Here is a 15,460-nt window from a genome sequence, read left to right on the forward strand (position 1 = left end):
TAGACACAAAATCAGTGAGGATACAAAAGAGTTGACCAACACTATCAACCAATGTGTGTAACTAACATTTTATAAAACTTCAACCGAACACCAAGTAAAAACACATTCTTCTCAAGTATACACAGATCTCCAGATAGGCTATATAGTAGACCATAAAGTAAGTCTCCATAAATTTAAAAAGATTGAAACAATTTAAAGTAGATCCTCAGACTAAAATAGAATTAAAGCAGGAAACAACAGAAAATAGTCTAAGGGATCCTCATATGCTTGGAAGTTAAACAGCCAATTTCTAAACAACCCGTGTCAAAGAAAAAAATCACAGAAAAAAATGGAAAATATTTTGAACTGCATTAAGTAAAAAAAAAAAAGACATATCAAATTTATGAGATGCTGGCAAAGCAATGCTTAGAGGAAAATTCATAGCTTTAGATGTCTACAATAGAAAAGATGATAGGTCTCAAATATAATAGAAAATATGAAAGATCAGTAATCAAAGTTTCCCTCTGAAGAAAAAAAAAAAAGAAGAGCAAACTAAATCCAAAACAAGCATAAGAAAGGAAAAATTAAATTAAAAATTAATTAAAATTAAAAATTAAACAGAAATCAATGAGGTGGAAAACAGAATAACAATAGAAAAATCAATAAAACCAAAGGCTGGTTATGTTTAAATATCAACAAAATCAATAAACCTGACCAAACCAAAAAAGTAAATACCAGCCCTTCCCCTAACCCCCTAAATAAACAAGAGAGAAGGCAGAACTTGCTAAACTCAAGAATGAAAAGGAGGGTACCAAACCTCACTCCACAGAAATTAACACATGTATAGTGAATATTACAGACAATTTTATGACAAAAATCTACAACTTAGATAAAATGGAAAAATTCCTAGAAAGGAAAATGTAATCAAAACTGATTTAAGAAGAAATAGAATATCTAAATAGACCTATAAAAATTAATAATATTAAATTGATAATTTAGAAAATCTTCCCACAAAAAAAAAAAGAAACACCTTAGTCCAGATGGCTCCTTAGGTAAATTCTATAAAATATTTAAAGAAGAACTAAGACCAAACCTATGTAAAATCTTTCAGAAAATAAAGAAAGGATGCTTCTTGAGGTATTTGATGAAGTCAGCATTACCAAAGACAGAAAAAGATATCATTAGAAAAGTATACTATAGATCAATATGCCTCATAGCAAATGTTAGCAAACTGAATCCAATAACATATGAAAAATATCACATACTAGGTACAGTGGCTCACACCTATAATCCTAGCATTTCGAGAGGCTTAGGTGGGGGGACTGATAACCAGGAGTTCAAGACCAGACTGGTCAACAAAGGGAGATCCCATCTCTACAGAAAAATAAAATAAATTAGCCAGGTGTGGCATGTGCCTGTCATCCCAGATGCTTGGGAGACTGAGGTGAAAGGATTACTTGAGCCCAGGAGATCAATGCAGTGGTGATCACACTGGGTGGTGCCTGGGTCTGGGCTAATGGGCAACACTCTATCTCAAAAAAGAAAAAAGAAAAAAAGATTATATGTTATAATAAAGTGGAATTTATCTCCGGGAGTCAAGGTTGGTTTAATATTGGAAAATTAATTAGTGTAATATACCATTTTAATAGAATAAAAGATGACCAACACATAATTATCTCAATAAAGGCAGGAAAAGGATTTAAAAAAATTTAACACCAACCAAAAAATAATTCTCAACAATCTAGAAATAAAAGGGAATTTCTTCAAACTAGTAAAGGGCATCTATACAAAATTCACAACTACTGTCATCTTCAACAGAGTAAGACAGAATGCTTATCTCTTGAGATTGAAATGCCCACTCTTACTACTTCTATTTGACTTTGAAAGACATTCTTTCCAGTGCAATAAGGCAAGAAAAATAAATTAAAGGCATACAGATTAGAAATAATCAAAACAGTCTGTTCACAAGTGGCATGATCCTATAGGGAGAAAACTTAAGGGATCAAACTAATAAGCAAGTTGAGCATGTTTGTAGTAATAGATCATCATATAGAAGTAAACTGTGTTTCTATTATAGCAGTGAAAATAAAATTAAAAAAATAATTCCACTAACAAGACCATCAAAAAGAATAAATACTTAGGAAATAATTAAGAAAAGCAGTACAAGACTTGTACACTGAAAATTACAAAACATTGCTGAGAGAAATTAAGGAACATCTAAATAAAGGATGAGATATTTTGTGTTCACAGATTGGAAAATTTGATGTTGTTAATATGACAATTTTTCCCAAATTGATCTTCATATTCAATTTATTCTTTACCAAGAACATGGTATGTTTTTAAAATTTTTTTTTGCCTTTTTTAGAACTTGAAAAAAGAATCATAGCAATTATATAAAAATGCAAAGCACCTACTATAGCCAAAACAGATTTTAAAAGAACAGTTATGGAAGACTTACAATACCCAATTTCAAAGCTCACTATAGCTACATAATCATGAGAGTGTGGTATTGGTATAATGATAAACATATAAAGCAATGGAACACAATAGAAAGTCTGGAGAAAAACCTTTACATCTGTGATCCATTGATTTTTTGACAAAGATACCAAGGCAGTATAATAAGAAAAGAATCCTTTCAACAAATGGTATTGGGAAAATTAGTCTCAGCTGGAACAGGACAGTGCCAAAAGTGAAAAATGAACTTGGAACCTTACCTCCCACTGTACACAAAAATTATGTAAAAACAGGTATTAGAAATAAATGTAAGAACTAAAACATAGCTCAGACTGGGTGATTTATACAGGAAAAAGGCTTTAATGGACTTACAGTTCCACATGACTGGGGAGCCCTCACAATCATGGGGGAAGGGAAGGAGGAGCAAATCACTTCTTACGTGGATGACAGCAGGCAAAGAGAGCTTGTTCAGGGAAACATTTTGAAAACCATCAGCTCTTATGAGACTCATTCACTCTCACAAGAACAGTGTAGGAAAGACCTGCCCCCATAATTCAATCACCTCCCACCAGGTTCCTCCCATGACATCTGGGAATTGCAGGAGTTACAATTCAAGATGAAATTTGGGTAGGAACACAGCCAAATCATATCAATAAGAAAACAAAAGAAATGGTATTTCTCATTTAGGGTTAGGAAAAATATTTCCTAGATATGACACCAAAAATGTGAAAGAAAATATTAATAGATTTGAACTTCATCAAAATTTTTAAAATGTGTTTTTCAAAAGACATTAAAAAATAAAAAAACAAGCTGTATACAGGGATGAAATACTTATATTTAGATATTTGATAAAGGACTTGTATCAAGGATATATAAAGAGCTCTTATAACTCAATAATAAAAAGACAATCCAATAAAACATGAACAAAAAATTTCAACAGTCACATCACCAAAGAAAATATATGAATAGTTCACAACACAATGAAAAGATGCTCACCAACATTAGTTGTTAAAGAACTGCAAATTAATGTCCCCGTAAGATATCACTACACATTTATCAGAAGGGTATAATAAAAAAGACTTGAGGAAAAACAATTGTTGATAAGGATGCAGAGAAAACAGAACCCTCTTACATTGCTGGTGGAAATATAAATTGATAAAGCTATTTTAGAAAAATCTCATCAGATTATTAAATATTAAACTTGTACTTAACATACAACCAGTCATTCCACTCTTAGATGTCTACCAAAAAGAAATGAAAACATAGCCAGGCAAAAGTCTGTCAGTGAATGCTCATAGCAACATCATTCTTAATTGCAAAAAGCTGAAAGTTCTCCACATGTACATCTGCTACTGAATGGGTACGCAAAATAGATATAAGCATTTAATGGAACACTATTTAGCAATTAAAGAGGAGTTAAACATGAAACATGAATGAATCCCAGAAACGTTATGCTACATTAAAAAGTCACACACAAAAGAGTACACATTTTATAATTCAATTTCCATGACATTTCTAGGAAAGAAAAATCCACAGAGCATAAAGTATATCAGTGGTTGCCTGCTAAGAGTAAATATTGGCCTGTAATCCTAGCACTTTGGGAGGCCTAAGAGGGCAGATCACCTGAGGTTGGGAGTTGGAGACCAGCCTGACAAACATAGAGGAACCCCGTCTCTACCAAAAATACAAAATTAGCCAGGTGTGGTGGCACATGCCTGTAATCCCAGCTACTCAGGAGGCTGAGGCAGGAGAATCTCTTGAACCCAGGAGGCGGAGGTTGTGGTGAGTCGAGATGGTGCCATTGCACTCCAGCCTGGGCAACAAGAGGGAAACACCGTCTCAAAAAAAAAAAAAAATTGACGGCAAACAGCCACAGGAACCTATTGGGAGTGATGGACATGTTCTAAACCTGGACTGTGGTTATGGATAAACAAATCTATAATTACTAAATATCATTAAACTATAGAATTACAGTTGAACTTTGTTATTTAAACTATAACTTCATAAAGCTGTTAAGAAAAAAATGGAAGAATCAGAGGATTTACAAGCCTATGTAAATGCATAAAACAGGTAGATGAACTTTAATGTGAGCCAAAGGAAGGAAATGTATTTAACAAAAAATAGAATTTGACATATTAGCTAGAATATAGGGGAAAGATTTAGACATTGTTGTAATGCAGATATCATTGTAGGCTTCATCCTAAATCTATCAGCCCAAACTATGGAATAAAACATTAGAGAAAAATTAAATGTTGTAATAATAGACAATGCTGAGTAGGCTACAATGAAGTACTTCCTTCTTCTATTAGATATAAATATATTTTACTTATGTATTAAGATTATTCTTCATGATTATCCTCTTGAGCCCAAAATCAAAGGCATATGTCCCAGTGGGAAGGGATTAAGGGCCTCCTTCTTTGAAAAGATAGATATTTGCAGTGTCCATTCTTACAATACAGATGAAACCCAAAACGGGAAATCAGAATGTGAAAGCTAATTTTTAGGAGAGAGAAAAATTTTAAATTCTTTCAGGGCTTTGACTTTGGTAGGGCTTTTGTGAGGATGGATATTTGAGTAATAGAGGCACATAGGACTTGAATGGGAATTACAGAAGGCTAGTCACAATGTGGTAATATTAAAAATGAAAATGACTTCAACCTGAGACAATGACAATTGAAAACAAATTTTAAAAGCATTAACCATTAAAAACTATGACATAATGTATTGAGCTCCATTAAGCATCGGCTTTCCTGGAATATTACAAAGTTTAAAATCATAAAAATACGTATTTATAAAGCATTCAGATTAATATGTAGGTGGGAGGAAAGTAGGAGTATTTATGGTGTCTTGAACCATCAAGTGCTCCCTAAATTTTTGCTAAAGTGAGACAGTGTTGATTGGGATGGGACTGCATGTCATTTTACTAACACTTGCTGGCAGTTTGTTCCCCAATCTCTGCCTAGCTCAGTGCTTGACACGTATTAGATAACCCATCAGTAGTGGGTGAGTGAAAAAAATGCCTTACAGTTTTTAAGGTTTGGGGGTTTTTGTTTATTTGGGGTTTTTGTTTGCTTTGCTGGGCAATTCAACTTTTATTCATTATTTAATATTTAATATTCAACCTTTATTATTATTATTTAATAATATTCATTAAATATTAAATAATTTAATGATATTATTTAATATTCAACCTTTATTGGAAAACACAGATCTACAAACTGCTCCTTGGTGTCACTTCTGGAAGGGACTACTAATAGTTCATTAAGATAACTGAGTTAGGCATTTCTTGCAATGTTATGACTGGCCCCACAAAACATATCCCTCCTTAATACCTCTTTTATTATCCTATGTTCCCTCTCATCTTCCTAAACGTTCTGCATGTACATCTTTATTTCTATATAGGTGGAGTTAATTATCTTTCTATCGTGATGTCCCTGTCACCATAGATGTTTATTTTTATATGCTCTGTCATGATTTCTTCATGTTTTTCTTGTGACAACATCGATTCCGTTTGAAAATACAGGCTGGGCGCCATGGCTCACACCTGTAATCCCAGCACTTTGGGAGGCCGAGATGGGTGGATGTGGATCACGAGGTCAGGAGTTCAAGACGAGGCTGGCCAATATAGTGAAACACTTCATCCACTAAAAATACAAAAATTAACTGGGCGTGGTGTCCCATGCCTGTAACCCCAACTACTCAGAGGCTGAGGCGGAAGAATCACTTGAACCGGAAAGCGGGGGTTGCGGTGAGTTGAGATCATGCCACTGCACTCCAGTCTGAGCAATAGGGCGAGACCCCGTCTCAAACAAACAAACAAACAAAAAAAAAATAGAAAAGAAAGCACATTATACAATGTAAAGCACTGACCATATGTAAAACATTAAAACTACAGAACTAAAATCAACACTTTGAAGATAATGAATCTATTTAGATTGGTTTTAAAAGGATATGTCAACTTAATAAGCTATAAGAAAAATTAGTATAGATAAAACAGGAAATTATCTTGTAAAGGTAGCTTGTGGTTATAAATATAATTTGTGCTATAATTGGGATATTAAATTTACTTGGTAAGTTAGTGTATTTTGTTGAGCTTTATGCTTTGTTGTTTGAGAAACACAGCATAAAGTAAACTGTAGCATTGAAAGCCAGCCTCATTCCAATTTATTTTTATGGCATAGTGCAAAGCAACCCAAGCTTAAAGTACATTCAGGCACTGAGACTTAAATCCCTAATGGTAAGAAAGTCATTCCATAAACAGATGTGATCATGGGTTCTGAGTTTATTTGCTTGTGGCAAAACTAAAAGTACCAACTCAATAAGTTTTAATTTATAGGCATCTACACCAGAAAGCCTTTGGGCACTTTGAACAAAACTGACTAAAAATAAAATTTAGTAAAATAAAATCTTACCTACCCCATTCTCCATTTACACCAGGGAATGCAAATCCCAGGGAGATATTTCTCCATGTCTTCTCTCAGTGCTCTCATAAATTATAGCTATGCTGTGTTCTAGGAGAGGATTTTATGATTGGCTATGCTTCTGACACTTGGGAATGGAAAGGAGGGGCTGGGGATGGTCATTCCACTTCAGAAGGTTGTCAGAGAACCATGACTCTATCTAACCTGTGATCATGAAAACATGCAGAGCTTTTTTGTTCTTGTCCACAGGGAATATTATGTATCCCTTTCTCTAGCAGAAATCTCCCTTATGTATTTTTTTTAAAAAAAAAACATAAAGGCTGTGCTGCTTTCTGATATGTAACTAAATAGCAGCAAATCCTCTGATCCTAACATTGCGTATGAAATATACTGAAAATTCTTATTCATGTGAAATGCAAGTCACTGAACAGAGAGACAAGTGCATGGTCTTGACCTTGAAAACAAGATTTTTTGCTGTTAAGAATGCTCACCTCACATTTTGCTCTTCTAGGGTCTCACTTGTGAATTCCAGTATGTCAGCGGCTGTCCCCACAAACATAAGAAGAAGTTGAGAGAGTTGATCTCGAGTGATCCCGCCTCCAATGGGTAGAAGCCATCTTCCAATTATTAGCATTAACAGGAATGTCTGATGGAGTCCCAATGTCCAAACTTTCTCACATACTGTAGATAAGTTATTCACAAAAACTTTGGCCTGTTTAACAGAAATGCCATGCAGACAGAAGGATTATGAGCCACCACCTGAGAGAGAAGTATTTTCTTCACCATTGCTTTCAATCAGGAGTTTGCTTTTGTGGACAGTCATTTTCAGTAGTTATTCTTTACTTACCAAAGAAAGTAAAAACACCTTTCAGCTGAACATTCTGAAAAATATTAAAAACTAATGTGGTCCTTAAGATGGGGGTGCCTATAACTAGCAAGTAATTTAAGCCTTAACTTACTAGTGGAATTGTACCATATGGTATTTAAAGAACCAATTTTACAATGTTTTAAAGATCATGTCTCATTTTATTATACTGTGTAGCAAAGAATAACACATAGCAAAGTTTTGTAAAATCCACATTAATATCACAAAAGTTTCCTATATTTTTCTTTAATAGATTTTTACATCTGAATGTATAATCTTGAGATATTTGTAGCATTGTACAAATCTTCCCATTTTTTGCCTTAAAACTGTATTATATCTAAACATAAAAATGCAATAATGCTTATCAATTACCTAAACGTAAAGAAAGAGAACCATAAAATTATTATTTTTATTCTGAATACTTAACATGTTATTCAATAATCCATAAGCTAGCAAGTAAATTTTACTCTACCATTATTCTTAGACTCAGAGAAACTTACATGCCACTATATTCTGGATGACAACTCTTGCCTAATTACCTTTTAAATAAGTCTCAACATATACTATTGCCTCTACAAAGATTTAGGTCTTAAGTGGATACTGATTCCAACTTATTTATGCAAGTGACTTAACTATGCTTGTGCAAAATTCATTTACCTCTCTTCATCACTTGCTGATATCAAATGCACAAGGGAGGATAAAAGACGAGGCACAATGCTATCCTGATTGAAACCATACATGAAAATCAATAATCTTCCATTTGTACACTTTCTTATATTACTACTATGAAACTTCACATACAACATATTTAATTAATACAGGAAGCACATTAGTAAATATTAATATATTTGATTGTCAGATAAAGAACTTAGAAACTAAGTGATTTGTCCAGAGTGATATAAATAGTGATTGGAGCATGAATTAGAACACAAGGTTCATTCCATTAAACCTCACAGAACTAATAGTACATCTTATTATTGAAAGTATGTTTCAGTGATTGGGGCCTTTTTCTTTTTAAATGGGTCATGGTCAGTTTGCCAAATATCAGACTTAAGAAGAAAAAGGAAGTGACTATTTTGGCTAGAAATCTCCATTTTATTGATAAACATCTACAAAATACATATGGTGGAGTTCCTATCTAATTCAATAAGACAAGAAAACAAAATAAAAGGTATGGGATTGGGACAGAAGAAATAAAACTGTCTCTGTTCACAGTTGACATAATTGTCTGGGTAGAAAATCCCGAAGAACTGACAAAAAAATAAACTCCTGAAACTAGTAAACATTTATAGCAAGGTCTTGGGATAAAAGGTTGATATACAAAAGTCAATCTCTTTCCTATATACTAGCAAAGAATAAATGAAATTTGAAACTAAAAACAAAATGCCATTTTTATTGGCATCCCCAAAAATGTCATGTAGGTTTATCAGTTTTAACAAATGCGCCACTCTGGTGCAGGGTTTTGATGGATGGGAGGCTGTGTGTGAGCACAGAGTAAATGGAAAATCTCTGTACCTTCCTCTCAGTTTTTGCCATGAATCTAAAATTGCCCTTAAAACATTAAGTCTTAATATTATCATATCCTAATCTTTTAATTATATCATTCCTTCACAAATGTATATGTCTCTCATTGTGCACACTTTATCCTCTTTAAGGGTTCCTTAATGATTCAGATTAAATATATCTATTAATATATATATAAAACATATCAATGTATGTACTTATGCATGCTAAATATGTTTAATAATTTTAAAATATTATTATTTTGTGAATTCCTGAGCCAAACAATTGGTAACTTTCTTCAGAAAAGAATTAGCTGGGAGAGGTGTATAGCATGTAATTGAGGATTATATCAAGTCCACCATTTACTAGATCCTTTAATACACAGTGGAAAAAGCTCTCACCGTCTCAATGAGATCATCAGCTCCGTTGGTTTGTTCACTGGATGTCAGTGTTTGATTAGAGGCTTCTTTTCTGCTAGTATTCTGTGATGTTTCTTCAGCCTGGAAACTGCAATACTAAGAATGGGGTTGGGGAAGGCAATTACAGCAGAAAATTAGCGCAATAAGATAGAGCTCAAAATGGCTTCAATCTGTTCAAGAGATTATGAGCAGATATGCAGAGCTTATATACCATATACATAAACATTTCCAAAAATCAAAATATAGGCTTGAGGTTGAAAACTACTTTTTAATCAATACGAAAGGAGCATCAACTATACAAGTCTTATTTTTCCATGGGTCAATGAGGATGTAAATATTCTGAGTCATTACAGACAGCTGTAGAATTTATAGATTGGTAACTAAGATTCCTTTATTGAACCCTGCAAGAATTTAAAACCAAACAAATAACCAGTGACAGCAATAAAACATATATGATCCTGGTCAAGGAAACTACAGTGTTCTTTTTTTCTTTTTCTACTTTTATTTTATGTTTTGGGGGTTCACATGCAGGTTTGTTACATGGGTAAATTCCATGTCGTTGAGGCTTGGTGTATGAAGAATCCCATCACCCAGGTAGTGAGCATAGTACCTGATAAGTAGCCTTCCAATTCACATTTCCCTCCATCCCTCCCCTCTCCAGTAGTCTCCAGTGTCTGTTGTTCCCACCTTTTGTGTCTATGTGTATTCAATTTTAACCTCCCACTTATAAGTGAGAACATGTGGTATTTGGTTTTCTGTTCCTGTGTTACTTTGCTTAGAATACTAGCCACCAGCTGCATTCATATTGCTGCAAAGGACATGATTTTGTTATTTTTATGGCTGTGTAGTATTCTACAGCGTGTGCCTATGTGTGTGTGTATGTGTGTGTATACAGTATTTTAAGAGTTTGTTTCTTATCCAGAAACCTTTTTATTTAAAATACCATTTTCTTAAGTAAACAATCCAGGCATTTTCAATTCTGCCTGTCAAGCACTGTAACAGCCTAAAAAATTAGCATGTTCACCCACCAAAACATACATTTTAGTGACAGTTTAAAAGCCAATTTAGGTTTATGGAAAATTCAACAATAGACATAAAAAATGGCATTTTCCTTTCTTGTTTCTTCATTTTGTATGAGAATTTCTGCAAGTGAATTATGCGTGACATTTATCCACCAGATGCTGGGAATCTAAGGGAAAGTAATAGAAGGAAAAATTATATAAGAGAAGAAAGGTGTGGCACTTGAAAATGTAAATGTACCCAATGCATATTTTACAAACTGGCTTTTAAAAAAAATGTTGAAGGTCTTTCAAACATCTGCAGTGCTAACATATTTTTGAAACAACACACATGCACCATCACCACCACTACAACCACCACACATCCATGATCACATATTTGTATTTAGAGGACTTATTTTTTACAAAAATTAAAGTTGTAAGAAGTGTATTTTTCTTAATTATTCTGGATACAACATTGACTATTCTATAAGTTACTTGAAAAAGCAGAAAAGAAAGTCTGCAAGAAGCTACTTTTTCTACCCTCTATCCAAAGAACTAGTATTATGGTTGAAATGACAAGAATAATTAAGAAAAATGGCCATATGCCATAGCTCTAGGAGCAAAAATACAGTTGTTTGCACACTTTGTGTGGTGTGTGTGTGTGTGTGTGCGTGTGCAGCTAAGGCTCCAAAAAAAGATAACGAAGATAAAAATTAAAGCTTGAACCAAACAACAAATTTTCATTGCAAAGCATTTTGGTGACTCTATTTAAGATTTATTTTGATAGGAAATAGATTTTGATCACTTTGTAGGCATAAAAAACAGACTATATATTAAAAATGGTGACCTTAATATGTTTTTGACATTCTAATCACTAAAAATGTATAAACATCTTGTTATTTAAAAAAAAGGGCCATGCTTTAGTGCAGTAGAAGATAACTTGGGAGCAAATAGCTTTGTAGTTATGTGCTATGGTATTAAGACTTATCTGAGTTGCTCTCCACTCTTGTTATCCTATTTGTTATAGATTGATGATATTGTCCTCTAAGTGGCCTCTACATTGGTACTGCAATGAACTAGTGACTTGACTCTTAAAACCTAGCCTGATCTGTATTGTTTTGGGGGTTATTTTGTTTACATTCTGCCTTGGATAGGTGAGTTCACATACATTATCTGGGTACCAACATGCCTTTTTTTTTCTTAATAGGCTATGTCTATTAAACTCTTATTAGCTTCAAAAATATTTCTTTGGGTCAAACAAGACTCTGAAAAAAGCAAGACCAGAATGTTTCCACTACTTTAATTGTGCTACTTCATAAATAGACCTAAAAGTTAAGGTCACAATCATTGTCATAAACGTTTTGTTCCCATACATATAGTCCCAACCAGATTCATGAATGAAGCTAAGAAATTAGTCATCTAGAAGAATATCTCATGAAATAGGTCAGGATGTTTTCCTAATGCCAAATCATAGATTAGAACATTTAGGATATAGAGTAAATGGAATGTGTGAAAGAAAATTAAATACTCTTTTTTAAAATGAACAACTCAGATAATTCTGATGCAAACTCCTCTAAAACACAGAATACATAGTTGAGAAGGGCAATATGGTTTAATGGACTAGATATCCACTAGGTTCTAAGCCCCAGCATTACTGTTTATTCACTGTAACAACTTAGGGAAATTACTTAACCTTTCTGAGTCTCAGAATCCTCTTCTTTAAAATAGAAATGTATGCATAATGTCTAACTTATGGAGTTGTTGGGTGCACATATGTGAAAACGTTTGTGAAAGTACAGCAGACTATCTGAAGAAATGTGATTATTATCAATCCCAAAATGTTCTAAATGAGTAGACTAGAAGAATTGCTATAACTCTCTTTATTCTGCCATTTCTTCTTTCTTTAACTGCAATTCCAATACTCTTTTTTTGTCTCTCTTACTATTTTTCTACTTTCATTTCATTTCATTTTTCTGCTCAGTCTGCCCAATTCAATCTCTGGGCATTCATTTTAATTCTCAGTGTCAAAATGAGTCAAATCCATTACTATTAAAGGTTCAATTTCCTTTGTAGTATGAAAATTAGAGAGCTACTGCCCGGAGCTCAAAAATCTTTTTTTATTAAAAAGGGAGCTTTTGGTTGCATGTTATTTGTTGTAATGGGATTTGACCTGTATATCAATTAATTGTGTAACAAATTTATATTATAAAAGCATTTGGGGGAAATGAATGGTTATTGTGTATGATAGCCATGTCATAGAATTGGATGTGAAAGAAAGAATTGATTTAAATCACTAGAGCTTATTTTCAAACCCTTGAAAGTAGTTAAGTAGTAAAGAGATTGAAACAGTCTCCTAATTCCTTACAGTACAGTTTTAAAAAGCCATGATAACTTGAGCCAACCATATACAGTTACAAAAACACTTTTGCTACAGACATAGAGATAGCCTATGACTTTAGTGGTTTTTAGCAGGAGATTTAAGGGGAAAAATGTTTTCTTCATGCCTATATTCTTGGTATTTGCTTGTGGAATGCTTCAAAAATAGTCCAAAGAACTAAATTACCCTTTGTGTGCCTATAATTTGGAGCAAGGTTTTTGCCGAGCAGGTTATACATTGGTGGCAGATAGGGTTACATATTGGAGGCTTAACCTTGCTATAAAATGACCAACTATAGCAAAGAAATCTACATAAGTCCAAATTCTCGCAGATCTTTTCTAAAGTATTTTGTCAGTGAAGGTACCAAAAGATGATTATGTCATAACTACATTTCTCTGTAACGCAGTCCTGTAACCTGAACTACGAAGTCAAAGCTGGAATCTGATGGACATTACTAACTTGGCCTCTCCAGAGTTGTACAGGAACATCGACAGCAGTAAATGACTGCACCCAACCTAGATACTGCTTCCTAGAGTTGTCTGTGTAGAAAATAGCTGTATTAAAAATCTCTGTAATAAATTACGGATACTTATTGGAAGCTACTGTTTTATTTCTAGGTCAGTGTGATCTTCTAATACATATAAGCCCACCTTCCACTTGGTGGGTCCCACGACTCCTCTCCTTTAATCTTAGTATCAGGGCTCTAGAATAGAATTTCTATTTCACTAAGGCAGCCCATGGAACTCCCAAAAATTAATCTCCTGTAATCTGCGGAGTCTGCATTTTAAAACATACTATTTTAAATAGCTCCTACAAGTTTGACTGTATTTATATAGTTGAGTACAGATAAGCGTTTTGTTTTTGTTTTTGAAATTCCTAAAAGTGTCACTTTACAGGATGCCAGATTGAGGCGCACCCATTCTTAGCACAACATAAAACCTCACTGAAGCTGGAAGGGTTAAAATCAAATTTCCATACCCCCATGTAAACTCCTGTAGGGTGGGGGCCAGGGGAAGCCTTAGTAAAAAGATCTCTAACACAAAATGTTAATTATATAATCCTAAATCTTTTTTTTTTTTTCCGAGATGGAGTCTTGCTCTGTTGCTTAGGCTGGAGTGTAGTGGCACGATCTCAGCTGACTGTAACCTCTGCTTCCTGGGTTCAAGCAATTCTCCTTTCTCAGCCTTCCAAGTAGCTGGGATTACAGGTGCCCAGTACCATGTCCAGCTAATTTTTGTATTTTTGGTAGAGATGGGATTTCACCATGTTGGCCAGACTGGTCTGGAACACCTACCTCATGTGATCTGCCTGCCTCGGTCTCCCAAAGTGCTGGGATTATAGGCATCAGCCACCGTGCCCAGCCATAATCCTAAATCTTACATAAATGTAGTATTTTTATTGGGGCTTTTTTTGGAAAAACATGGATTCGCTTTCTTTTGCTGATAGACTCTTATTTATTCAATTCTGGATAACTCCAGTTACTTAGAAAAGTGCACTCCTGAAATAAACTGGATCATACTGTGAAAGTAGCTTATTGCTGAATATTTCAATTCCTACTTTCCAAAAAGAAGTACCTGGGTCTCATGGTGCAGTTCAAGAAGCCATAATGATGGAACAATGCTAATCAGATATAAAAATATGGCTGGTGAAAACCTGTGAAAAAAAAGAAGAAAAAAATAATTTAGCTATTTTAAGCTAACTTTTCAAAAACAAAAATTTAAGAGGAAGTAAGAAAAATGCACATACTCTGACTACACTGGGTCAAATCGTTTTTATCTCAAGTATTTATTTCAATGAAGAAAAAAGCATTATATGATTTCTGCCATATGGATTATAAGGAAACAAAGTAACTGTAAAAGGCACTAGCAGCTGTCATTCTCACTGAATTTCTAATCTAATTAATAGACACTAATTTCGATATGGTTTAATGGGACACTGCCAATTAGTTTCAGGCACAACACTGGATATTTTGTATTTAATATGTTTTACAAAAAGCAAATACAGCAGTAGTAAATCTTGGATTCATTAAACATTACAATTTCAAGATTTGGCTACATTTTTCAACATTAACCCGGAACTCTGAGAGCTCAAACAATAACACAAAAATCATATGATAAGGACTAGGAATGAGAGTAATCCATTGGCTTTGTGTGTGGTTTGCTATCCTATAAAATAAAAACACAAACAATCAACAGTGTAAGCCTTCGGTATTTTTTTTTTAGGTTATCTGTATTCACGATTTTCTGATTCAAAATTCAGAGAGGAATCTGAAGAGTGGACTTTTGTGATCCAACACACTCAGGTTCAAATACCAGTTTTGCCATTGACCTCTCAGTTTGTTTCCTAATCCACAAAATGGGGACTGTCACTGTACCAGCCAACTCAGGCTGCCATACAAAATACCATAGACTATGTGGCTTAAACTGTAGGAGATGGGTCAG

The 15,460-nt window shown here is 34.0% G+C and overlaps 1 protein-coding gene across 1 annotated transcript in view; it reads right to left on the minus strand.

Annotated features, from left to right (window-relative positions):
• TMEM26 (transmembrane protein 26) overlaps positions 1-15,460 on the minus strand; it is a 42,899-nt gene that overhangs the window by 11,242 nt on the left and 16,197 nt on the right. The window contains exons 2-4 of the mRNA XM_012445790.3: positions 14,594-14,672; positions 9,624-9,737; positions 7,346-7,566 (exon numbers count right to left, since the gene is read on the minus strand). Coding sequence (XP_012301213.2) covers positions 7,346-7,566; positions 9,624-9,737; positions 14,594-14,672 — 414 coding nt within the window. The remainder of the gene's footprint in view (positions 1-7,345; positions 7,567-9,623; positions 9,738-14,593; positions 14,673-15,460) is intronic.

Source organism: Aotus nancymaae, unplaced genomic scaffold, assembly GCF_030222135.1.
Source record: "Aotus nancymaae isolate 86718 unplaced genomic scaffold, 86718_ANA_hifiasm-v0.15.2.pri h1tg000010l, whole genome shotgun sequence".
Lineage (NCBI taxonomy): Eukaryota > Metazoa > Chordata > Mammalia > Primates > Aotidae > Aotus > Aotus nancymaae.